At 37.0% G+C, this 26,322-nt stretch overlaps 2 protein-coding genes across 2 annotated transcripts in view; one reads left to right on the forward strand and one right to left on the reverse strand.

Annotated features, from left to right (window-relative positions):
• The window catches only part of LOC125873420 (formin-like protein 20), a 19,385-nt gene extending 2,702 nt beyond the window's left edge, over positions 1-16,683 (reverse strand). Inside the window, exons 1-17 of the mRNA XM_049554361.1 lie at positions 16,114-16,683; positions 14,666-15,372; positions 14,364-14,585; positions 13,092-14,273; positions 12,530-13,040; positions 12,187-12,313; positions 11,167-12,108; positions 10,963-11,086; positions 10,608-10,679; positions 9,178-9,276; positions 8,974-9,015; positions 7,215-7,295; positions 7,094-7,144; positions 6,930-7,014; positions 2,135-2,229; positions 402-473; positions 206-322 (exon numbers count right to left, since the gene is read on the reverse strand). Coding sequence (XP_049410318.1) covers positions 206-322; positions 402-473; positions 2,135-2,229; positions 6,930-7,014; positions 7,094-7,144; positions 7,215-7,295; positions 8,974-9,015; positions 9,178-9,276; positions 10,608-10,679; positions 10,963-11,086; positions 11,167-12,108; positions 12,187-12,313; positions 12,530-13,040; positions 13,092-14,273; positions 14,364-14,585; positions 14,666-15,372; positions 16,114-16,186 — 4,602 coding nt within the window. The 5' untranslated portion in view covers positions 16,187-16,683. The remainder of the gene's footprint in view (positions 1-205; positions 323-401; positions 474-2,134; positions 2,230-6,929; positions 7,015-7,093; positions 7,145-7,214; positions 7,296-8,973; positions 9,016-9,177; positions 9,277-10,607; positions 10,680-10,962; positions 11,087-11,166; positions 12,109-12,186; positions 12,314-12,529; positions 13,041-13,091; positions 14,274-14,363; positions 14,586-14,665; positions 15,373-16,113) is intronic.
• Positions 16,684-21,627: 4,944 nt separating this feature from the next.
• LOC125873010 (probable LRR receptor-like serine/threonine-protein kinase At1g74360) lies at positions 21,628-25,572 on the forward strand. Its single transcript, XM_049553851.1, has 2 exons — positions 21,628-21,858; positions 22,115-25,572. Exons 1-2 carry the CDS (start codon positions 21,792-21,794, stop codon positions 25,366-25,368), a joined length of 3,321 nt encoding a protein of 1,106 aa, XP_049409808.1. The 5' UTR covers positions 21,628-21,791; the 3' UTR covers positions 25,369-25,572.
• The last annotated feature ends 750 nt before the right edge of the window (positions 25,573-26,322 follow it).

Here is a 26,322-nt window from a genome sequence, read left to right on the forward strand (position 1 = left end):
AAACATGAAAGGCTGTTCTTGGTAAAGGAAAATTTGCAACAGAAAAAAGACTTTTTGATCCAATTTTCAATTCTACAGGAAGAGGGAGAAAACTAGGAAGTCCTAAAATGCAGTATTTCAGCACTCCTAACGTGTAGGTCACTATAAAATGTGAACAGATAAAACTGAGACATCGTTTATGAAAGATTTACAAGCACCGTCTTACCTTGCAAAAGATTTCAGACACCGGGCCATCATTCGCAGATGACTCTAGTTCCTTCTTAACTTTTTCCAGCCCCTTGATGATTGCTTGCATTTCTTCTGCCAAAGACTTCAATTGAATCTGCAAGGATAAACTAATTTCTAATTAATCTGGATAAATTAAAGAAGTATCAGCAGAAAGAGATAGGTAGATAGATAACCTTTGATGCAGCTTCCATGCTTACAAGACTTTCATGGAAGTCTAAAAGATCTGGTGTCTTGGAAGCAAGAACCTGAGAAAAGAGAGATAATGTTAACATGACAACCTCACATAGTATAATCAGTTAATAATGCCTTTTTATCTCCTATGTTTTTCATCTTGGCAATGGAAGCATTGAGAAAAATGATGGATAAAGCAATAACAGGTGGTAACTTAGGTGGCGTCATCTCTCAAGATCAACTTTAGAAAGTGTGGGATCATCCTAGTGGGTGAAGTTGAGAACATCGGCAATTTATTACAAGTGTTTAATTGCTGGGTTTGGAGCTCTTCCCAGCAGCTACATCGGTTTGCCCTAGGTGTTCCAACAAGGACCAAGCGACACGGAATCCAGTGATAAAAAAAAAGTAGAAAAGAGGCTCTCAGGATGGAAAACAAGGTATTTGTCAAAATGAGGAAATGCAGTACTAATGAAGAGCATACTATCAAGCATTTTCACATACTTTATGTCTTTGTTACAAGCACCAGCCAGCATTACAGGTGAATTAGAATGACTTTAAGGGAACTTTTAGGTTCTCAGAAAATGACGCTAGGAAGTTTAACTTGATTCGTTGGGAGACTATAATGACGCAAAGAGTTCGTCCAGCCTTGGGGTGAAAAATGTCCGGGTTGTTAACAAGGCCTTGTTAGGGAAATGGCTGAAGTAAAGATAGAGAGAAGACTCTACAGATGGGGATGACAGAGGGAAAATTTGGGTTTTTGAAAGGAGAATGGAGGACAAGATAAAACATACACTCCTATTTGGCTGCGAGGAACATTTTGAAGGATTGGGGAAAAATTCAGTAATAGTCACTTACATGGCAGGGGAAGGGTTCAGGGTTAATTTTTGGAGGCACAAGTGGTGTGGAGATAATGCATTGAGATTCACAATGCCTAACAATTATAGCATTTCCAGCAAAAAAGAGACGACAGTCCAACAGGTTCAGAAGTTACACGAACGGGAGTCTCACTGGACTAAAGGACCGAAGGTTTAGAAGGAACCTTCCAAAATATGGTTGAATTGTTCTATAAACAAAGCTATAGCATGACAACTAGGATTCTGGGAGGTGGAAGGAGTGTAGTGGCCTTTTTATAGTGAAGTTTCATCCATAATAAATTCATGGACAGAAAAGAATCCGCAATTGTTTGCCAAAATACAGGGATTCTCAAAGGAATCTGAAGTTTTAGCAGCTGGACAGGAGCTTAGGGGAGAAGCTCGAGTTATTCAGCTAAGGTGGATGAAAAGATAGAAGATGAAGAATAGGATTCCATCGGAAAGTGTACTTGTATATTCAATTGATGATTCAATCTGTAATGATACAATGCCTTATATAGAAATGAGAAAGAATCTTATCTTGCTAACTGCTTCTAACTAACATCATAACTAACTACTCATAAGGCAAAACTAGCTAACTTGACCAGCTGATTCATTTATTGTGTAACAGTAATTTCACTTTATCAATTGAATTTCCTTTTCGTGCATCCATGAGATTCCAGTTTGTACAGAAGATTGAGGTATCTTGGTAGAGAATCATATTTTATTGTAGATTCTCTACTTTTTGGTATGCCACGTGCATGCGAGAGTTTTCTACCCCATCATAAAATTATTCTACCGTCTCAAAATAATTAATTAAACAGAGGGGAATCATGTGAACACAAGAACCTTTCTGGAAACAGCAAAGATGAAACGGACAGTACCTGGCAAAGATAATGCATGAGTGTCATCTTGTTGTTAGTAGCACGTGTATCAGCGAGCTTCAAAAGACTGTCCAACTTAAATCCAATGGCAGAACCTGGAGTAAAGAATTACAGGGAATTTAATCTTGAAATTTTGTTGACCCAAACTTCAACATGAAATCAGGTCTTATGTTCCATCGAACTAATTCAGCCACATAAATAAAGCATAATGTTCTTAGTGCAAGAAACAGTAGTAATTATAATCATACTCGTCTTTATACTCACAAAACACTGATTATATTTCCAAAATAAGAATCTACACTAAGCTTTCCAGATCCCAAAATGGCAAAATTGACTAACTTTGGAGCAAAACTATGAGTTAGCATCCTGAATATTAATTCATCTTTTCAAAAATTTGCAAAGGATATCAAATTAATGAGTAATGTGGCTTAACTTTCTTAGCTTTAAGTCTGGCAACGGAACCGGGAGGTGCCGGTTCCGGTTCTGGTCCGTCCCGGTCGGTTACCGGTTCCGTCTCGGTTCCGGCATGTACTGATTTGCTCCGGACTGTAGCGGGTCCGGGAGGGGTAATGGGACAGAAACCGGGATTTACCGGTTAGTCCCGGTTCCGGTCCCGGTCCGTCCCAGTCCGGTCCGGTCCGTCTCTTTTTTTTTTTTTTAAATCTTAATTAATTATAATTATAGCCGTTGGGCAACGGGTTTTGGGCCCCACCAACGGCTCTTTCACCCCCATAACTCCCCTTTACACCTCCCTACCCCCCCAAACTTTTTTTAATACCCCAACCTTCTAAAAACTACATTTTCATCCTTTTTTTAAACTATAAATACCCCCAATCTTTCATTCTTTTCACTCACAAAACTATTATCTTCTACTCTCTCTACTCTCTAATTCTCTATTAGTCTCTAATCTCTTATTCTCGTTAAAATTACGAATTTGGTCTTTGGAAACTGGAGCTTCAAAATTCAACTTTCAATTTTCGGCTTCCGATTATACACGTCTACTTTTTTAAGTAGACGTTCGGTACATTCGTTCCAACTCACTTTTCATTTAGTTATTTATTTGTTTGCATTTAATTATTTATTTTGTGAGTAATTAGTCTCTAGTCTCTACTTATTTAGTTATTTATTTGTTTAAAACTTTGCATTACATTTTCATATTATATATAATTTACTCACTTTTTATATTTGAATATGGATTTCACATTATTGAAAAGGGTAAAACAACCATAGTTAATTCGTTCACTAATTTATCTACCTCAAAATCCAAGAAAAATAAAAAAACCGGTAGTACTTCTAAATCTAAAACTAAAAAAACTTCTCAATTAAGAATAAATACGGATGATTATATGCATGTTGATGATACTATTTTTAATATTGATAGTAATAGTGGATTAGATCCTTATCATGAACATTTACAAAGAAGGTTTGGTAATTTTGATGAGGAATTACCTGAAGATGATGAAAATGATGATGAACATGATGATGTTAATGATTATATTGATAGTTTTGATAATAATATTGATGAATATGATGATGATGAAACTCAGCCAGCTACAGCTACTCCCACTCCCAATCCCTCTTCCCCTCCCGCTCCCTTTCGTTGTCCTGCTCCCGTCCCCCCGTGCATCCTAGGACTAAGGTAGAACGTGCTAAAAAATCAGTTGTGTGGCAATTTTTGACTCAGAATGAAGATAAAACACAAGCTATTTTTAATAAATGTAAACATAGAATGAATCATAAAACTGTAGGAAAACAGGGTGGAACGGGACATTTGAGTAATCATTTAATGGCATGTTGTAAAAATGAATTTTCGCATGCTAAAACTGTAGCCAAAGCTAAAAAGAATGGTACCACCCTTCCTGAAAATGTAGGAGTAGAGGGCTCTAATATGGTCCAAACACAATTAAATCCTTCTAATGTTTCTGGCTCTAGTATACAACGGTCATATAGTAGAGAAAAAGATCTTGAAGAATTAGCTAAAATGATTGTTGTTATGGGTTTGCCATTTAGTTTTGCTGAAAATCCCGGTTTTATTCATTATATTCAAATTGTATATAATCCACATTTTAAAGGTTTTACTAGAAATACAATTAAAAAGGCAATATTTGATTATCAAGCTCAACATTTTCAATATCTTCGTTGTTTATTTTATTATAACAATTGTAAAATAGCTATTACTTCTGATATGGGCCGTAGTGTAAATGGTAATGATTATTTCACAATTACTGCGCATTGGATTGATGAAAATTGGACTTTGCAAAAAAGAATTTTAGGTTATAAATGTTGTGAAATGCATAAAACCGGTAGTTATATAGCTCAAACAATTATAGATGTTTTGCAAAACTATGGAATTTGTGATAAAATAAGTAGTGTCACATTAGATAATGCTTCTAATAATAGTAATGCTGTTGAAATACTAAAACCGTCTCTTTGCCCTATTTATATTGATGGTTTTCATATTAGGTGTGCTGCACACATATATAATTTGATTGTTAGAGATGGTATAGCAATATATGATGATGGTTGCACAAAAGTTGAAACTGCATGTCATTTTATTTTTAAATGTCAAGTTAAGTCTAGACGCAAAGATTTTGAAAATCGTTGTCGCGAATTTAATCTTCCACCTAGAAAAATTCCAAAATCAGTGTGTACTAGATGGAATTCTTTATATGAAATGCTTGAAGTCGCTTATGAATATAGGAAACCTCTACAAATGGTTTGGAATGTTCATAATTCAAATATGACATATAGACTTGATGATAATGATTGGAATGATATAAAAGAATTTATAGAATTCTTAAAAGTTTTTTATTTAACTACAAAAAAAGTATCTGCACTTTATTATCCAACTATTTGCTCTGTTTTACCTAATATTTGTGTTATTTCTAGTAAATTTTATAAATTCAAAAATAAACCAAGATTTGAAGAATCTGTTAAGAAAATGATTGAAAAATTTTAAAAATATTTTATTCCTATTCCTCAAATTTATTTAACTGCTTGTTTGTTAAACCCACGTTACAAAGATGAAGGTGCATCATGAAGGGCTGATAAAATATATTTTAATTTGGGTATTGATAGTGAAGATGATGAAACACCTAGTTGTCAAGATGTTAAAGATAGTATAAAAATTGAAGCTAGAAAATTGTATGACTTGTATAATTCTAATATAATGAATGTAGTACGTAATGAAGAGCCTCAAAGTTCTAGGAGTAGATATAATAATGAAGATGATATTGATGATATGATAGATTCTTATATTGAACTTTCTCATAATGATAGAAATGATTTTGATGCATATATTAATCAAAATACAGAACCTACTATTATTGATCTTCTAGAATGGTGGAGCAATCGCGGCCAGGGATTTCCAAAACTTCAACCGGTTGCTCAAGATGTGTTAGCTATTCAAACATCTTCAGTAGCTTCGGAAGGCGCTTTTAGTGCAGCAAGATTTCAAATTGGAGAGCATAGATATTCATTAGCAGCAGATAGCTTGGAGATATCGGTACTATTTAGAGATTGGATTAATGGCGAGAGAAGGAGTTATGGTCGTCCACCTTTACCGACCAAATTTGAAAATGACGTTGATGAAATAATGCAAGATTTTAGTGACGACGACATTGATACAATGGAGGAACTAGCTAATCAACCAATTCCAGAGCATGTTACTAGAGAAATGTTAAATGATTTAAAAAAAGATTTCCTTGGTAGCATGAACTATTAAATTTAAATGTCTATTAGTATGAGTATAATAATTCGAGATCTAATTCAAACAGAACCCTTCCTAGAAGGTGGCTGTGTAGATTAGATTTTTTAATACTCTACTAATATTTTGTAACTCAACTTGTACTATTTAATTAATATTAATAAAAGTATAGGCTATTCGCCTTAATTTTTTTTTATTATTGTCTTCAAAAGTTCAAATTTAACTTTTAAAGTGTGAAATTTAAACTTTTATAGTTTTAAAGTTTGAATTTAAATTTCAAACTTTTTAGGTGTGAAATTTAAACTTTTATAGTTTTAAAGTTTGAATTTTATTATTTAAATTTTCAAACTTTTAAAGTGTGAAATTTAAATTTCTATACTTTTAAAGTTTGAAAGTTTGTATTTAAAACTTTAAAATTATAAAAGTTTTAATATTATTTGATTAATGTTCCTAATTTTTTAATTTTAATAATTTATTTTTTTAAAAAAATTATATCCGTTGGGACCCGGTTTCCGGTCCCGGTCCGTTACCGGTCCGGGACGGGTATGCCATATTTTTTCCGGAATTACCGGTTCCGGTACGGTTCCGGCCCGTGGTGACCAGTTCCGTTCCGGTTCCGGTCTGTCCCGGTTCCCGTTCCATTGCCAGCCATACTTAGCTTGCACTCTGATCGTGAAACTAAATGGACTCCAATGGAGAAGAATGGATATAGAGGATTCATATTGACACCTCAACTAATTTTTTATTACCAAACAACATACTTAGGGTCAATGCTTATGCTACTTATTTAGGTAGAAAATGATATAAAAAATTGAAACCAAACTCCCCCTGAATTAATCAAAAAATTATTTCCCATTATAGCAACAAGCAATTATTGTTTTGAATTTTCCTCAAATCCAAATAGCATTAAGTCCCAGTTGCAACATTCAAAAAAAAATCCATTATTGTATTTAGAATAAAAGTTTCCCCATTACTTTATATTTGATAGTGTTGAAGGTTTTGAAAACCTACATGATGGGCATCAGTGGTTGTAAAAAGAAAAGGGTTAAGTAATGCTCACAGAGACATTTTAAAAACAGGAATTCTTACCTCTGGCAGTTCCCTGATTTAACGTATTCCCAAGAAACAAAATTTTCTTCAATATCTCCTTCAATTTTAAAGAACTTCGGACCTGCTACATGCACATTGAGTTTTGTTAGAAATAAGATAAAAAGAAAGAACAAAGAAGAGATATGCAGAACCTAGGAAATTACCTCTTCGCATGCAGAGTTCACAGTGGTTAAGCTTTTCTTGAAGTCTGTCACCTGAAACGAAACTAAATTTAGATGACACAGAACTTACTTTAGTACAGAAGATCTCTAGATGCACACAAACCTGAGCCTTGAACTGAATCTTGAAAAGAAACACTCTTAATTTTGACTCTACTCGTGGCACCTTCATCAACTCCAAAAAGAACTGACAGTCAAAGGTAAAATCAGGAACACCGGAGAAGCATGGGATCTAAGCTAGAAGGTACTGTAAAATGAAAGCAAGTATCAGCTATTCCTCGAATCTTGAAATTGTAAGACCTCCAATGGCAGGGAAAAGAAACAATTCTTACAAGAATTTCCCAAACGTGATAATGGAACAAGGGAGTACATCATAAATTGGACTTTGACCACTCTAATCATTCAATCATAAGAAAGTGTTAACATTGGTGAAGTCGTCATAATCATGAATATCTGTCACCTGCCATGGCCTCTCAACTCAGTTATCTCTAAAACATTGAAATTCAAATTAATTAATCTTTTTTCACCAGGGGAAGGCCACTACCGTTGTTAATGATTTTTTTAGAACTCAATAAGTTCATCATTTAGTCAGAACTACATATACTGCCTGAGCAATTAAAATTTGGTCAATGAGATCTCGTCAGTTTAGATTTCACAAACTTTATTATTTAATATTGTTAATTTTCATTGCTTTCTGTGCTGGTTAAAATATTCTCACTAGCCAAGGGAAAAGACCAACTTCCAATTATACTAAGGTGGCACAATGGTCAATGGATGTCAGTATACCAGAGGTGCAGGTTCTAAACTATGTCAAAGCAACGCCATTCTTCTTTCTTCTGTTCCCTCAAATTTGTCTAGGCCTCCTTTCTATTCTACCAGTTGCCAAAGTTGTTCAAATATTTTCTAGATCAAAGAACCCGTTTTCTGTCTTTTTTTGTTCTTTTTTTCCTTAGTTCTTTCTATTATTATTATTATCGAAATACCAATTCATGCAACATGCTCATTAGCTCTCTGCTTTCCACCTCCTCTTATATTCTCTGCACTCCCTATCAACATTGACACACTCTTCTTTCCTCCCTCTCACTATGACACTCATAGACAATCTACTACTGTCACATATCTGAAAGCTTTTACAGAAGTTGGTAAAAACTTTTAAATGTGGCAGTAGGCTAGACACCAGCAGCAGACGTTGAGAGGAAATAAGCTAGGACCAAATAATGGACTTTAGGATGCACAGATGCATACTAGACTTTGACAGGATAGGGCCCTTAATTTTTCTATCAGAATATTGGAATTCATAAGGAGCTCTTGTTTCATCCATGTTATAAGCTTGTATGACATCTGTTTCAAACTGAATTTGGTAAATGATTCTTTCATCAGACAGGTTGACACTCACAATGGAGATTTCAGCATCAAAATGGAGAAAACTCCTTTGTTTACTTCCAACCAAGTTTATTATGTTTTAGTTCATTAATGAGAAGTAATCTCGGAAAAACTGAAACTTCGGTCACCAGACCAAATAGGTAAAATATGTAACCCAAATAGGTAAAATATGTAACCATATTCAATCCCCTTAGTGGACACAGGAAAATTCTTACTTGAGCCTTGTTCGCCAACCTTTCTCCCAAAACCATGAATAAATAGAGGCTTAGTTTACGAAAGGTTTCTTTATACCAAATTCAGTTCCAAAATATATGGTTGGATGTTTCCTGAAACAATCCCAACTTCATAGAGAACCCATGACAACATATCATAGTAAAGAGAGATGAAAACTTTAAAACGATAGGCATTTATAAAATATGACATAAAACAAAGATCATCATCATGCAGTGATTAGATAGGAACTATAAAACTGATGGTCTAACCTGTTCACACTTTCCCAGAAGCTCCTTGTCACCAGTGTAACCCTGAGTAGTTGTATTAGTAAACAATCATTTAAAAGTAAGAATATATAATACTTTTCAGAGATATCAACTGAGAGAGGGAGGAGACTGAAAGGAGTAGAGGAGCAGAAAAGAACGAGAAATCAAAGTCAGGACGGATAAGATCTTCAGATCAGTAAACTTTACCTTAAGAAGATCCATCTCTTCTTTCGTAGGACAAAATTTTATCAGATTCTCCACCTGATCTGCATCTAAAATTGACTCATCCATTGCCAGTGCAGCTGCCTATGGCCATAACAGAACCATTGTCATTGATTTTACAAGAGAGGACTATAGGACAAGCATGAATATTAATCAATTAGCTTGGCCTCAATCTAATACCAGTTGGGTATGCTATATGCATGCTTGATATGCATTTTTCTTTATTTAGGCCTGTTTCTTATTCGATAAAAGTTTTGTCTTTTCTTGAAAATTAGGGGTTCTCTAAACCTCAACCTTCTACACCGAAATCATCAAGGGACAAAGCAAGAATATTCAAGAGAAAGGGAATTAGAGCCCAGTGTGTACAACCACGGAGGAAAGGAAGTTTCTAATTCTATTTTCTGTTCTCCTTTAACCCTGATTTCAGGTTGTACACATTTCTAGTACACCTTGACAAAGAAGGACACAATGTAGCCGCAATTTGCCACATTGTATATCAAAGGACCAAAATAGTTGAAAGAAAAAGTAGAAATATGAAGGAGAACTAATAGAAGAAAGGAAAGTCCTATGAGGTCTCATCATCTTGTGTGGGGTCCTAGACCATTTGAACCACAATGAGAAGTCTAATTAACAACAAAGTAGATTCCACATTAACATATCAACCTCATTCCGAGGCTGAGGATTCCGACAGCCTGAGAAATTCTTCTTTTCTCTTTCCAATGAACAAATATAAGTTGGATTAAGAGCTAATACCCATCTATATCAATTATTCCCCCTACTTTACAGGTATTGCTTTATTCCTTTCAAGCTTAAAGGAAAGGAGGAAAAATAAATGAATGGTCTCTTATACTAGACTTGATACGGATGGTTAGTTTGACTGGGCACCCCAAACACATTTAAAATATATCAGTTTTTCTTTCTGTATAACCCAAACATAGTCTGAATTATGTGAACCATGCTTACATGACAAGGTAGCTTTCCTTTTGTCACTAGTATTCTTTTTCCTCTAGAATTCTATGATGTGATCTGGAAGAAATGTTTAAACTAGTTGGATATTGGAAGAAAGCAAATAATTGAGTTAGGTCACTGACAAGGGATCGGTCTTTCCCCTTATACTATTAGCCATGAGCAGTTTAAAATTTGATACCCACAGTGCAGTCTGTGACTTGTAAGTGAGCTGAAAGACGTGAAATTCAGAAAATTTGAAGATATAGACTCTCACTATCCTAAACAAAGATATAGAATCCCACTATCTTATTCAGTTAGATTGCATGACTTAACCCCCACCCCCCTCTGTGTGTGTGGGCATGCGCAACAAGACAGGGAGTTATTTTTCTGAGAAAACAAAGGAGACAAGCCTTCAAAAAAGAAAAATAAAGAAAATAGAAAATATTTAAGAGAAGCACTAAACTAACCATCATGTCTGGAAGTGGCATTTTCACCTTTGTGAGCATAATCTCTGTATTGTTTGCCCTTCTTAGGTCAACCTACCGAAGAAACACAAAGAAAAGAAATTAGGAAAAGACGAATTCATGTGAGACAGAAATAAAACAAAGAAAAAGAGTTCCTCAAAATAACTAATGTCAAATTTTCATAGAAAGAAACTACAGTTAATCATCTAAGAAGGATCTGGCAAAGAAAAAAAAGAAATGATCATGACAGAACCAGGAGAGACCGCAAGAATAAAGCAACAAAATAAATAGCAGTCCTTTTTTGTTAGATTCTTTGCAGATGGTTCCTAGAAGAAAGGCATTGAATAGTATTAATTACCAGTTGAACCTTGTCTGGCTTAGAATCAGCAGACTTCTTCTTTGCTCCAGATTTACCCGCACTACTTGCCTTGGGGGTGGCTGAGAAAAGAATCTCAATTTCTGACACATCAAACTCTGGTGCACTTGATTTGGAGCAAAAGTTATCAGTATTTCAATTGAGTTGAATATAAGCACTGTCAAACTAAAAAAGCACGGAACATACACTTGAGGCCCTCCATGTCTCTGCAGTTCCTCCCATAGGCTTCCCTGTAGTGCCCTGGTTACCTTGCTCCAGTGCAATGGTTTTAAATTAGATCTTGACCGTGAAAGCGCTGGAGCTCTCCCAGCAGGAAGTCCTCTGCTGGCTGCCCCAGGTCCTTTAGCGCCAAATGGTGGTGGCGGGGGAGGTCCACCACCTGGTGCTCTTGGAGCTCCAGGAGGGGGAGGTGGACCAGGTGCACTACCTCCAGGAGGTGGTGGGGGAGGTGGACCCGGTGCTCTACCTCCTGGAGGTGGTGGAGGAGGTGGACCAAGTGTGCCACCTCCAAGAAGGGGTGGAGGAGGTGGTGCTCCGCCTGGAGGAGGAGGAGGAGGAGGTGGTCCTCCACCACCAGGGGGAGGAGGAGGTGGTGGAGGACCACCACCAGGGGGAGGTGGAGGAGCTGGAGGGCCACCATAGGAGGGAGGTGGAGGAGCTGGTGGACCACCGTAAGGGGGTGGTGGAGGAACTGGTGGGCCACCGTAAGGGGGAGGTGGAGGAGCTGGTGGGCCACCGTAAGGAGGTGGTGGAGGAGCTGGTGGGCCACCGTAAGGGGGAGGTGGAGGAGCTGGTGGGCCGCCATAGAATGGAGGTTGAGGAACTGGAGGGATGCCACAAGGTGGGGGAGGAGGAGCTGGAGGTGGTGGTGGAGCTCCTGGTAATGGAGGAGGAGGAGGCGGTGGAGCTGCTGATAATGGAGGAGATGGTAAAGGTGCAACATGCAAAGGAGGGGGAGGAGGCGGTGGTGGTGCTCTAGATAAAGAAGATGGGGTGGAAAGAGAATGAGGACAAAGAATTGAAGGTGGAGTATTGTACGGAAGGGGTGGAGGAGGGGGAGGGGGAGGGACAGTTGGTGCTGAAACATTTCTTGAAGGAAGTAAGGGTGGAGAAGGTGGAGGTGGAGGCAGAATTAATATCGGAGAATTTCTTGAAACAGGTTGGTGTGGAGGTGGAGGTAGAGGTGGAGATAGAGGTTGAGTTGGGGTCGGATCATTTCTTGGTGGAGGGGGAGGAGGGGGAGGTGGAGGCAGAAATTGCATTGGAGAATTTCTTGAAACAGGTGGGGGTGGGGGTGGGGGTGGAGGTGGAGGTGGAGGTGGAGGTGGAGGTGTAGATAGAGGTGGACTTGGTGGAGGTTGAGGCAAAGGTGTAGATAGAGGTGGACTTGGTGGAGGTGAAGATTGTAGAGGTGCATTTCGTGAAGGAGTTGAGGTTGGTGGAACTGAATCATTCTGTGAAGGTGGTGAAGGAGGAGAAACCTGCACAGGAGGTGGGGGAGGTGAAGCTGAAGCACCAAGTAAAGAAGGTAGCTCAGGTGAAGAAGGAAGTGGTGGTGGTGGTGGTGGAGCACTCATTGTTAGCAAAGAAGAAACTCCAGGCACAATTGGAAATGGTGGAGGTAGTGGAGGGGCACTGTAAATTGCAGGTATAGGGGGAGGAGGAGGAGGTGGTGGTGGTGGTGGAGTGGATATTCTAAGACTTTCTAGCTTTGGTGCAGTAGGTGCATGTGGAGGTGGAGGTGGAGGTGGAGTTACTGCTACCAAGGAGGATGCTGCACAAGCCGCATTTGGCAAAGAAGTGGGTGAGGGGGTTGGTGACAATACCCTACCAACTTTCAGTACAGTAGATAATGTGGGTGGTAAAGGTGGGGGAGGAGGAGGAGGGGGAGGAGAGATACCCATATGAGCCATTCTCAAGCCATTTGATGATGGAGGGGAAGGCGGAGGCGGAGGTGGAGGCGGGGGTGGTGGTGAAAAGGATTTGAAATTTTGACTATGAGAGCTATCTCTATGAGTCTTTCTCAAGCTGTTTGATGGTGGAGGTGGAGGTGGAGGTGGAGGTGGAGGTGGAGGTGGAGGTGGAGGTGGGGATGGTGATAAGGATTTGGCATTTTGATTACGTGATAGGATTTGAGAAGGCGGAGGTGGGGGTGGGGGAGGTGGGGGAGGGGAGGAGTGGTGGGTCAAAGAAGCAGTTATAATATGGTCTTCCTGTGAAGACTCAGGTGGCGTTGCAGAAGCTGGCGTGTTAGTACTTACTTCCTGAATAGGAGGCAATTCAAGTGATAAAGTACTTGGATATTGAAATGAAGGTAGGGGACTTGAAGGGGATGCCTGAAGGTCAAGTGCCTGACTCTCAACTGATTCTGATGAAGAGGTCATTGCAACAGGTGCCTCCTTGACTGTTGACATGTCTAATGATGCAGGACATGAAGAGCGTTTCTTTGGAATACGACCTGCTCCAGCTAGAATTTTAGCATCTGAAGAAGCTCGAGGAGAGGGCGATTTTGATTTAAACCCAGATTGAGAATCCTTTGTAACAGCAAGCGCAGGTGGAGCACTCTTATACCTTGATGCTGGATATGCCACATGCATTGAATTAGCGTAAGAACCTTTATTAGAAGGGATCCACCGAGACACTGCACTTGGCTTTGCTAGTCGCGACAGAGTTCCCAGAGATTCTTTCTGTTTAGATTTATTTTTAGGTCCAATCCCATCCACAGCAAGTTTGGAGTTGGATGCTAGTTGTTTCTTTAGAGATGAAAGTGCCTTTTCATTCTTTCCCTTATTGATATCAGCTGTAAACTGTGAGCCCTGCCTCTCCTGTCTCAAGGGGCCTTCTACATCTTGCTTATTATATCCTTCTTGTGACATGACACTTGCCCCCGGTGTTTCTGCTTCTGAGTCTTTGTGACTAGAAACATCAGAAATAACAGCCTCGGAGTTTATCAAGTTGTCCTTATCCCCTAAACTATTTGTTTTTGATGCTTGTTGAGTAGAATCCATATTTTCTTCTAGTTTGCGATTACCTTCAACAAATGCACAGTCTTTAAAGGCATGATGCTCCAACTCTTCTTTCCATATTTCAATGTTGTCATCATCCTGCATACTGTCCTGAACTGAATGGGCATCAGATTCCCCTCTTCCATCCTGTCCATCAACAGCATTGCTGAATATCTCTTCCACCTCAAAGAACTCGTCCGGTGAAGCTCCTTCAGTCTCATTATCTTCCTCATCTGGTGCTTCAGTAGTGATAATAGGTGGAAGAGCATCAGCATCCGAAAAGAGTACCTGGTACAGTAATGAGCATTATTCAACTCCTGTAGTTCCTGTTAAAGGATAATGAAAAAAGAGCCAAGTTCAGAGGAATAAATACCAAACCTCTGCTTTGAACTCCCTGGAAAATTGGTCTTTTGCATCCCATGGGACATCAACTTCATCACGAGTTAACATCAAAACATTTGAGCGAATAAATGCCGTGTGAAACATAGCTCTGAATATCATTACTTCCCTAACTAAATCATCTTCCAAATGGATGCACTCAAGAACAACATCTCCTTGAACACGACAGTGGATATCTATTTTCACAAGTGCACACTCTTCCTGGAGAGGGTAAGTCAGCAGAATACATCAGATTTCAGCTAATTACCTGTAAATCTCAAACATTTGAAGCTTAGCATTACCTGTCGGTAGAGGCGACCATGTTGTTTTGTCTTAGAAGTTGAAAAGAGGAGTTTAGAACTCCTATTGGACGTCGGTGAAGCAGGGTCCAAACCATAGGCACGAACCATCAGTCGGCAGCCCCTCCCACCATCAAATTGAGGAAGGACCCTGAGTATAATACAATCTAAAGCAAAAGGTATATCTGATGGCAGCCAATCTAAGCCAATATTTCTTCTGGTGATATAGTGAAGATATCTAAGCTGAGATGGCTGTGGATTCAGAGGTGATAAAACATAAAGAAGTTCCCTAGGAGCTTGCCTGTATACCATGTCAAGAGTCTTCTGCTCACCGGTGTACTGTTCTCTGTACAAAAGAAGACCAGCAAGCATGAAAGCAAGTACAGGCCACCCTCCCCTCTCACAGTGCATCAACAGCACATTTTGTTGGCCCTCGATTGAAAGCCAGCTCTCACTGGATCGCAAGAAGTGCTTGATCATCTCCAGTGGCAATACAGGACACCCCTCATATTTCCGAGGATAATCCATGACAGTCATATCATACTGCGTTAATATATCTGATATTTGGCTCCTGTGATCTCCTTCTTTGAAATTAAAAACCATGAAAGAAGCATCTGGATAATGATCCTGCAGCTGCGCTACAATACCTCCCATGTATGTCTTGTACTCATGTTTGTCCAATGCGTCCGTTGAGAAGCAACAATCAAACACTGCAATGTGTGAATCAAAACGAAAAGCAGAAAAGCATCAATAGTCATAAAACCAACCACACAAATTATTGGTCCGAGTTACATCCACCATTAAGATAATAAAGATAGTAAGCTCTACAGATATCACTCAAAATTGTAAAATGAAGTTCACCTTCCAAGCCACAGAGCACAATAGCTCGGCAACAACAACAAAATATCACAAGCGGGGTCTAGGAAGGGTAGAGCATACGCAAACCTCACCCCTATTTTGGGATGTAAAGAGGTTGTTTCCCATAGACCCTCAGCTTAAAGAAAAGCATATCAAAGCAGATTGAAAAAAGAAATAACAGAAGTAAAGAAATCATGGCCACAAAGAATTCTGAAAAAAATACAGTAACCACAACTGAGCACAATGGCTAGGCAAACTACCAAAATGATGGAGCATCAGATTTTCAGTATTCTTTTAAAAACTATATATTAATTTTCAGCTCATTAAGCAATTTGTGATATTCTCATTGTTAAACTCAACCACAAACATTTCGAAATGTAGCTAACTATGATATGATCATATAAGCATTTGTTTCAAAAACAGCAGGAAATTTTTTTCCCGGGAAAGTTCCCTGTTTCTGTAAAAATGAACTTTTTCAACCAAAATCGAAAAAATTATTGCAAAAATGTAGGTCATCGAACACCTTCTCATATGAACAAAAAAAATCAGAGAAGTATCAAAAAAACAACAGGATTTGGGGAGAAAAAACATACCATAGACCCGTTCAGAGATCTCTAGAAGCCGATCCGGCGGCTTCCGATAGAAGAATCGTCTGAACAGCGCCATCTAATGGCGCCGTTTCTCTATCAGTCGCATCAAAAAAAAAAAAAAACTCTTGGGTTTCCTTTAACTTTCCGAATGCACACCAATTGATCGCTAAAATGTCTCAATGGATCCTCAAAAAATACGACATTTGGAATAACAGGGTCGATGATCAATGGGGAGCTGGGTTTTTTGTTAAAATAAAAGCAGCTCAGTTTAAATTGAAAGAAATAAGGAAGAAAATTGTTGTATTAAGAAAGATTTAGAGTAAGGGAAAGTGACAGTAAATTGAAGGAAAAATTGAAAGAATTTAGGGATTAAGAAAATGCAATGAAAATGATGATCATTGCCATTGATGATGAAAGTCGTAAGAGAAACATGAACCGGATTCGGGAAACTGACCCGAACCTGTTACGGTCGTTGTTCGTTACATTCGACGATCTAAGGTATATTATGTACACGTGGCGTATGCCCACGTCCCTGACACAAAGAGAATGTCAGAAAGGAAATCTTAGTTTTTTGTTTTTTACAGACAAAAGACCGACATCTTTATAAATCAAAAAAGTCATTATTTGAACCAGAAATAGTATTTTGTCCTATTAGGAGTCAATTTCCTTTCCTTCTACTCCTTATTTTCTCTTGTTTAATTTAATTTAAAATATTTATTAACCAGAAAATAAAATGTACCTCATTCGGGCAGGGGTGTACATCGGTATTAACAATTTTGATTTTTGAAAATATTATATCATCATTTAATATGGTTAGACATTTTTAGTTTGGTATCCATATTTTGTGGTATGAACTTACATTTAATTATATAGTAAAGAATTATGACTCGATTTTTCAACAAAATTTCAATTATATCATATTATTAATATTTTAAAAATGTAGAAATATTCGAAAGAAAGTACATATAATTCCTTTCCGTTAACAATTACATAAAAGAACATTTCGATAAAGTAATCAAAGGTTTTTATTGTCTAAATAAATACTCCATCCGTTCATATTTACTTGTTCACAATACTATTTTGAAATATCCAACAATACTTGTTCAATTTATAAAATTAATGAATAATTATCATGCTATGCCTATTTTACCCTTGATATTAAACACTATTCATTTTTCAATGTTTAGATGACTTATAAGTATTAAATCACCTCTATTATTTACTGTTTCTTAATCTATGTGTCAAATTAGTAGTGAACAACTATTGTTATATAGAGGAAATAGTTTATACTAATATTAATTTATAAATTTGTTAGTGTTGTAATAATATTTACCGAGTTGTACATGTAATTATATATTTTCGGTACTTGGTATTTAGTTTATTTAGATATGAAATGTAACCAATTTTGTTTTGCGAAAACAAAATGATTCATATTCGTCTATACTTTTAATCCTCTGTACTTTTCGGTCAAAGGATATGATGTGCGATGATTGAAACTAATTGGAGGATATTTTGTAGTTTATAAAGTTGAAAAATTCACACACCTTGACACGTGATAGCACGTTTATTTTCTAAAAATAAAATTAAGTGGAATATATGGTTGACATTTGATTGCAGATTTTTCTAAAAATAAAATTAAGTAGAACACACGTTGCATCCGATATTCAATATTTTTTTCATTTTACATTTTTCAAGAAATTAAAATTAGTTCATTTAGCTTGAATGGCGAGGACAAGGGTTAAGGGGCTAGCTCACTTAATTTACTTTATATTTTGCGCAGAGGTGGAGGATTCAAACTCAATCAATAACATAGAACTCTATTCTCATTTCACTGATGTAATAAATGTTATTATTTCTATATACAAAGTATAAAGTGAAAAAATAATAATAGATTAATAAAATTACGAGCCCACAAAATATTAACCATGTTTTTTTTTAAGAATTTATTTCCTCACAATTTCTCAGGGTTTGGAATTTGGATTAGTTCCTCTAGGATATATAGAAGTGAACATTATTATGTTATACTGGCAATCCAAATTACAGAACTTTAGTGGACTCAACAAACGGATCTAGCAAATGACATGACAATTATTCTTTGTCTTTAAAAATGAGGGGAAGAAGAAGAATTATGTTTGTTCTTTAAGAAGAGGACGAATTTTGTCAACTTCTAAAAGTCTATAGCCTAAGTAATAGGTGCAAAGATACATGTTCAGAAAAAGAGGGGTTTATTTGGTCACAAACGACTTTGCTTTTTGGGGAAAATTACGCGATTAAGCAAACTTATACAACTTAATTACTCATCATAACTATAGTTTGCTATAATTACCACTCGCGACTAACATTATACATTAATTACGTAGGCTGACTTCGAGTTTGTATAATTAGTCACGTTTGTATATGTATAATTCTCCAGAATATACAAATACATATGTATAATATACAATTATCTAACCGATATACATATACAATTCACCTCTCTCCCACTCTCTCACTCGCCTCTCTCCTCCCTCTCCCAATCTCGCTTGCCATATATACAAATGCATATGTATAATATATATACAATTCACCTCTCTCCCACTTTCTGCCCTCTCTCGCTCGCCTCTCTCCTTCCTCTCCCAATCTCGCTCGCCTCTCTCCTCCCTCTCCCAATATCACTCGTCTCTCTCCTCCTTCTCCCAATCTCGCTTGCCATATGTATAATATACAATTATCTAACAGATATACATATACAATTCACCTCTCTCCCAGTCTCACTCGCCTCTCTCCTCCCTATGACATGTAGCTATGAATTGTAATTATTAAACTATAGCTATGGAGAATAATTAGGCTATTTTTGAGTGTCTATAGGTGAAAGTTCCTCTTCTTTTTGCCCAATTTGGGCCAATGACTATGGACGCAACCTTGTCGAAGTTAAAATAAAGCCCACTACTGTTGTGTAAGAGTACTCCACCAAAAAATATGTAAACTAAAATTGAATTATTAATCTTCAGTCGTTGATATTGATAACGCAATAACACGATACTAATTGATTACTTTTCATTTTACACGATACTCAAGAAACCATAAATAAAATGATTGATTTAACTAAGTTAATCTTTATCCATATGGATGGATATCAAAATAATTTATGATGACATAAAGCATACAAAAGGTATAAGTACTTCAAAGTGGGTGAGAGCAAAAGTATTTAATGAACTCTTTGATAAAATAAATTCTAGGAACTTTAATTTTATTTAAGCTTCCAAAGAGAAATTATGGAAACATTAAACATGATGATGATATTAATTATAGGGGTAAAATGAAAAAAAATAATTAATTTTATCTTGATTTAGTAAGTAATCAAGTAATTATTTGAGACAAATATTTTTAGAGAGATGATTAATTAATATGGAACGGAGGAAGTAATTACCGTGCAATCACAGATCATAATTAAGTTTACTTGGTGTGCACGAATAGTTGGCTTACTAATAGTGGGAAAAATAATTTTTTTGCATAAATTAGATCCTTCGAAACAAGGCGAATACTACAAATAATCATTCAAAGGGACTTATAGTCCAAAATTGACGAACAAAATTAGATAGAGAGAGATTTACTTATTAAATCTCTTGTATTTTTTTACGTACAAACAAAATAATGCATGCCTTTTTTCAGCGTTCACACGTGATGTTGAACGCCTGCCACGAAAGGTCGTCTTCAAGTGCCTTTAGTTAATTTACGAGTTTAATTTGTTGTGATTTTTAAAATAAATAAATTAATTGAAGTGCAATTTTCATATATAACAAACACAAAATTCATATTTGTATGTTATAGCAAAATTTGCATAATTGCGCTCCATAGCAAACATATTTATGTATAATTCGCTATACATATACAAAAAAACAGTTGTATAATTCGTTATACATATACAAAGAAGACAATTGTATAATTCCCTATACATATACAAAAGAAAGAAGTTGTATACAAAAGATCAATTGTATAATCTGTGTATATATAAAACGAGAAAGAGAGAAAGGCAAAAGAAAACTCGGCAGGGAAATATTTGTATTGTATAATTATAAGTGTATAGGATGAAGATATATGTATTTGCATGTGTATATACAATTTTCTCCCGCTTTATATAAACAGAAGCACAATTTATACATTTCGTTTCTGTTTGTATAAGCGAGAGAGGCGAGCGAGATTTGGGAGAGTGACGAGCGAGATTTGGGAGAGTGACGAGCGAGATCTGGGAGAGAGGGGAACGAAAATATATGTATATTATACAATTTCCTCTCGCTTTATACAAACACAAACACATTTTATACATTTGTGTTTGTATAAAAGCGAGAGAGGCGAGCGAGACTGCCACCAAACAAGAGTGGCGAGCGAGATTCCACCAGGGAGAGTGACGAAAATAGCAATAGTTTGCTATAGGGTACAATTAAATCAAAGTATATTTATAGCATTTAATTTGAATTAATAGTTTGTTATTATATACAATTTTCCCTAAATTGAATCTTGTGATGTTTAAAGATGTGTAATGTATTAAAATTCTCTTTCGGTTGTACTACTATGTCAGGTAGGATATTAAGTGTAATTAAGAAATTAATGTGTTTGGATCTATTTTTGACTTTTGATTTATTTTTATTTTATCTTTAAAAACAAGTACTTAAATTTTTATTTTTATTTTTATCCAAATACAACAAAAAAGTTTAACAGTTATTTTGTCTTAAAATATCTAAAATAAGTCAATTCAAACTTAGAAAGGGAAAAAAAAAAATGAAACGAAGGATACTATGTATATTTGGACTCATCATTGAAGAGAATATTTGAAAATCTTCAACTAACCCACCAATAATATATATCTTCTTCTTTTAATTTTAATTATATATTAAATAATATAATATAATATCTAGAGGCATGTTCTTCTTCTATTTATTGGTTTGCTATGCATAACAAAGCCCTGGCTCAACTAATTAAAGTTACGAACTCATAGGAGAAGAAAGATGAGTATACATGATGAAGTCTCAAATTAAGAGTACAACCCAATGATCACTGATTCACTGTAATTGGAAAATCTTGAAAGACCACCTTATTATATTTATAATTAATTATAGTACTAAATTTATATGATTTGATATAAATACCGCGAATAAATATTTATCGAGTATCGTCCTTAGGAGCAAAGAGGTAAAAAATGGTCAATATTGAGTTCTAGAACTAGTAATAAAAAAAAACACACCAATAAAAAGAGTTCTCTTACTACTAGCCATGTAAATTAAGGTCAAGTTGGGCGGCTTGTTTAGCCAATTTGCCCCCACACGCTTGACACTACCAAACTTGTCTTAAAGAACATTATTATTCCAATTATGACATTATATTATATTATATTGGAACTAAACAAACAAACTTTTGATTTTTTAATTACACATAAGAGTCAATTTAGTCAAAATTAAACTACTAATGGGCCATAACTAATTTTTAAAATAATTTACTATTATACGTGCATGTGTTCCAATTTTGTTTCGAGTCCATCTGCATTTTCCTATGATTATTCCTCAAATTTGATACTGTTCCTAAATTAAAGAACCAACCCCCTTCTTCTTTTGGATTGATAATCCTCACAGTAAACTCAAAGAATTAAGAAATAAATTGTCTAGTGGAGGAAAACAAGATTGTAATTAAGTGACACACTAATTATCATGTCTGAAGTGGAATCTCATGTTCTTCTTCTCATTGTATTACTCAATTTCTTCATTCTCATAACAGGTATGTCATATTTGATAGCTTTAATTTGATCAAGTTTAGTATTAGAGTCTCATTTTGTACATAATTAAAAAGAATCAATTTTTTAAACAACATTTATTGCAGCAAGACTAATGTTTTTTTTTACTTAGCAAAATCATAGGACCAGTCTTGTTTGTGTTACTCCAACACCAAGCATTAAATGTTGTTCTGTTTTGTTTTTGGGAGAATTGGCTTGTATTTATTGTAGCATGATTAGTTTATGCAAAATATTATATAGGTAGGCTTGTTTGTGGAGACTCAATTGAGACAGACAAGCAGATGCTGCTGAACTTGAAGTCATTTCTTAAGGAACAAAATCCTGTTGACAAAGGATTCAAATATAACCATTGGAATCCTACAGATTTGTCACCATGTAGATGGCCTGGAATATCATGCAGTACCTCCATCAATCGTGTCACTGGAATCGATCTCTCGGAAAGTAATCTGGCTGGGAAATTGTTTAATAACTTCTCAGCCATGACAGAATTGAACTCTCTTGACCTGTCCAAGAACACATTTTCAGAGTCCATTCCATCAGACTTAGGCTGGTGTAGAAATCTGAAGTTCTTGAACTTGTCACACAATATCATTGTTGGTGAGCTCAACTTGACAGGCCTGAACAAGCTGGAAGTTCTTGATTTGACGATGAACAGGATCCACGGGCTAATGATCCCTGAGATTTGTGACAACTTAGCTGTTGCAAATATTTCTAACAACAATTTCACTAGTGGGAGTGGATTTGAATTTTCTCACTGCAAGAAACTGAAGTATCTTGATCTGAGCTACAATTATTTGACAGGGAATCTGTCGTTCGGGCTTGATATGCTGAATATGTTTTCAGCATCTCATAACAACTTAAGTGGCTCTCTGCCTTCCTGGATTTTCACTCAAAACTGCTCTTTGCAAGGTTTGGACTTATCAGAAAATATGTTCTTTGGTGAATTGCCTACGTCTATCGAGAACTGTAAACGATTAGTAGAGTTGAATTTGTGGGGAAATAGTTTTTCAGGGTCAATCCCTAGAGAGATTGGATCAGTACAGAGTCTTAAAGAACTTTGCTTGGGAAGTAACAACTTTTCAAGTGATATTCCAGACACTCTATCAGGTCTAAACAAATTGGTATTTCTGGACCTAAGTAGAAACAACTTTGGAGGAGAAATACAAGAAATTTTCGGGCAATTGACACAGGTAAGATTTCTTGTGCTGCATGGAAACTCATATATTGGAGGCATAGTGTCATCAGGAATTCCAAACTTGGTGAACCTTTCGCGGTTGGACTTGAGTGATAACCAATTCTCTGGTCCATTACCAGTTGAAATTTCTCAGATGAACGGTTTGGAGTTTTTGATTCTTGCCCACAATCAGTTTAGTGGCAATATACCTTTAGAATATGGAGATCTTACTGCACTTCAGGCTGTTGATCTTTCCTCTAATAGGATCAATGGTTCAATACCACCAAGTTTCGGGAAGCTAAGGTCGCTATTGTGGTTGATGCTTGCAAGCAATTCGTTGAGAGGTGAAATCCCATCAGAGTTGGGGAACTGCAGCAGCCTGTTATGGTTGAATCTCGCGAATAATCAACTTACTGGTCCAATTCCTCCTCAATTAGCAAGTATTGGTGCAGATCCACTACCTACTTTTTTGTTGAATAGGGGAAAGGAGAAGCTCACTGCTAGCCCAGGGGATTGTTTTGCCATGAGGAGGTGGATACCAGCTGACTACCCTCCATTTAGCTTTATATATCCTCTATTGACAGGGAAGAGTTGTAGAATCCTGGGGGATAAGTTGTTTATGGGAGATGGTTTAATGCCAGTCTGTGAACCTGGTAGTAATGTCCGAAAGAATCAGGTACCGGGCTATATTCAACTTAGTGATAACAAATTGTCTGGTGAGATCCCTCCTGAGATTGGCAACATGAAGAAAATGAGTATGATGCATTTGGGTGCAAATGAATTTTCTGGCAGGCTCCCTTCAGAGATTGAACAAGTGCACCTAGTAGTCCTTAATGTTTCACAGAATAAATTTTCTGGTGAAATCCCAAAGCAGATTGGCCATCTTAAGTGCTTGCTAAACCTTGACCTTTCATTTAACAATTTTTCTGGTCCATTCCCAGTTAGCTTTAGTAACTTGCATGATTTGAGCAAGTTCAACATCTCTTACAACCCATACATCTATGGAGCTGTACCAGAAATCGGGCAACTGCCTACATTTGATAAGTCATCATTTCTTGGTAATCCGTTGTTGCATCTTCCATCCTTCATGCATAACTCTAACAACAACACAGAACAAAACAAGAATGACAATAACAAAAAGCACAAAAAGGTGGGTGCACTTTTGGTAATTGTGGTTCTGGTACTAGCTTTCCTAGTCTGTGGAGTCATGTCACTGCTTGTCTGCCTCCTTATCAAAGTGCCAAGGGGTTCCCCAGGAATCTTACTGGAGGATACAGAGGGCAGACATGATTCTCCATCAAGTACTAATGCATCCTCCTCACGGTTGTGTGCATCCTCATCACGGGGTTCTGATGATGTTAAGGTTATCCGTTTGGACAGAACAAGCTTCACACATTCTGATATACTGAAGGCCACATGGAACTTCTCGAATGATAGAATTATCGGGAGGGGAGGATTTGGGATAGTCTATCGTGGAGTCTTGCCTGATGGAAGGGAAGTAGCAGTGAAGAAGCTACAGAGGGAGGGAATCGAAGGAGAAAGAGAGTTCAGAGCTGAAATGGAGGGGCTCAGTGGGAATGGCTCCGGTTGGCCTCATCCCAACCTTGTAACTCTTTATGGGTGGTGCCTTGATGGATCAGAGAAACTTCTAGTCTATGAGTACATGGAAGGCGGTACCTTAGAGGACTTCATTACAGATAGAACAAGGTTTACATGGAAGAGCAGAATTCAAGCAGCAATTGATGTAGCACGTGCTTTAGTCTACTTGCACCATGATTGCTATCCTTGCATTGTCCACAGAGATGTCAAAGCTAGCAACGTGCTTCTTGACAAGGACGGAAGAGCAAAAGTCACCGACTTTGGCCTTTCTAGGGTCATGATTTCTGAACATACTCATGTTAGCACAATGGTGGCAGGGACTATTGGTTATGTTGCACCAGAATATGGGCAGATAATGCAGGCCACTACAAAAGGTGATGTCTACAGCTATGGGGTGCTAGCAATGGAGCTAGCAACTGGGAGACATGCTATAGATGGGGGCGAAGAATGTCTAGTTGAATGGGCGACAAGGGTCATGGGAGACGGAAGGAAAGGGTTCACCAGAGCCATTATACCAGTTGCTCTATTGGTACCTGGCCTAGTAGAGGGAGCAGAGGAAATGTATGAGTTGCTTAGGATTGGGATAAGGTGCACAGCTGAGACGCCTCATGACCGGCCTAACATGAAGCAGGTATTAGATATGTTGATTAGTATTCCTAGCAGCCAAAAGGGATCCAGCCGTAGCTTTGGATCAAGTCGTAGCACTTCTCCATTATTATGATAGACTTTCTTGGAACCCAAGAGATAAAAACGTCAATATTTTCTTTACAAGATGTGTAACATACCTAGCAGATTCTTCTTGTAAAACAGTTTTTCTTTTTTCACATTTGTTAGTCTAGGAAAATGTAAGTCAATTTTGTTTGTTTGGATCACAAAATGTTCTCAAGGATATCAATTTTTGCTATGAAATTGAAGCACTCAAATATTTGACCCACCTACAAAGTTACACTACAGACTACAGCAGGTGGCAAGATTGTTCCCCTTATCAGGTACATTATTTGTCTGGTGCAATTCAAAGTCTCTATTTCAAACAAGATTCCTCTACCAGGGACTGTGCAATAGCAACTACAGATAGGAGTGTCTCCAAATTTCAACTTCTGGACCACATCTGATGGAAAATTTTAGTATACTTCCACTACATCAACACACCACCAATTGTCAACGCCACAATACTCATTTTCATATCAGGCTAGCTTCATCATCCGTGGGAATAATGTGGATATCATACTCAAGCATCATACTGATTTCAAGTTAAGGATCAAAATTTTAAGTCACTCTCTGATGTATGAACACTGCTAATAGAAGAGTACAAATTCTTGTCTATCTGCTTAACAAAAAGAAACTACAGATAACGTTTAGGGAAACTCTTAATGGTGTGAGACCTTTTAAGAAAAACATCGCGAGGTTGGATGAAAACTACCAGTATCCTACCATGTTAAGAATGTCTTTGGGTAACATTAATCTAGAGGTCACCTATGATCATTACCAATTTGCTTCAATTTTTAAGTATGTTTTAGGCATTTATTTAACAAGATCATTATCTGAAAGCTGCTCCACATTCTTTCAAAGTATAATGGCTCTGTTGAAAAGTAGTAACTTCATTACATATGTGTACAGTATAAAACAACAAAATACAATTAACCTCCTATAGGCTAAACTTGAGATCTCATCTCAT

Source organism: Solanum stenotomum, chromosome 8 (genome assembly GCF_019186545.1).
Source record: "Solanum stenotomum isolate F172 chromosome 8, ASM1918654v1, whole genome shotgun sequence".
Classification (NCBI taxonomy): domain Eukaryota; kingdom Viridiplantae; phylum Streptophyta; class Magnoliopsida; order Solanales; family Solanaceae; genus Solanum; species Solanum stenotomum.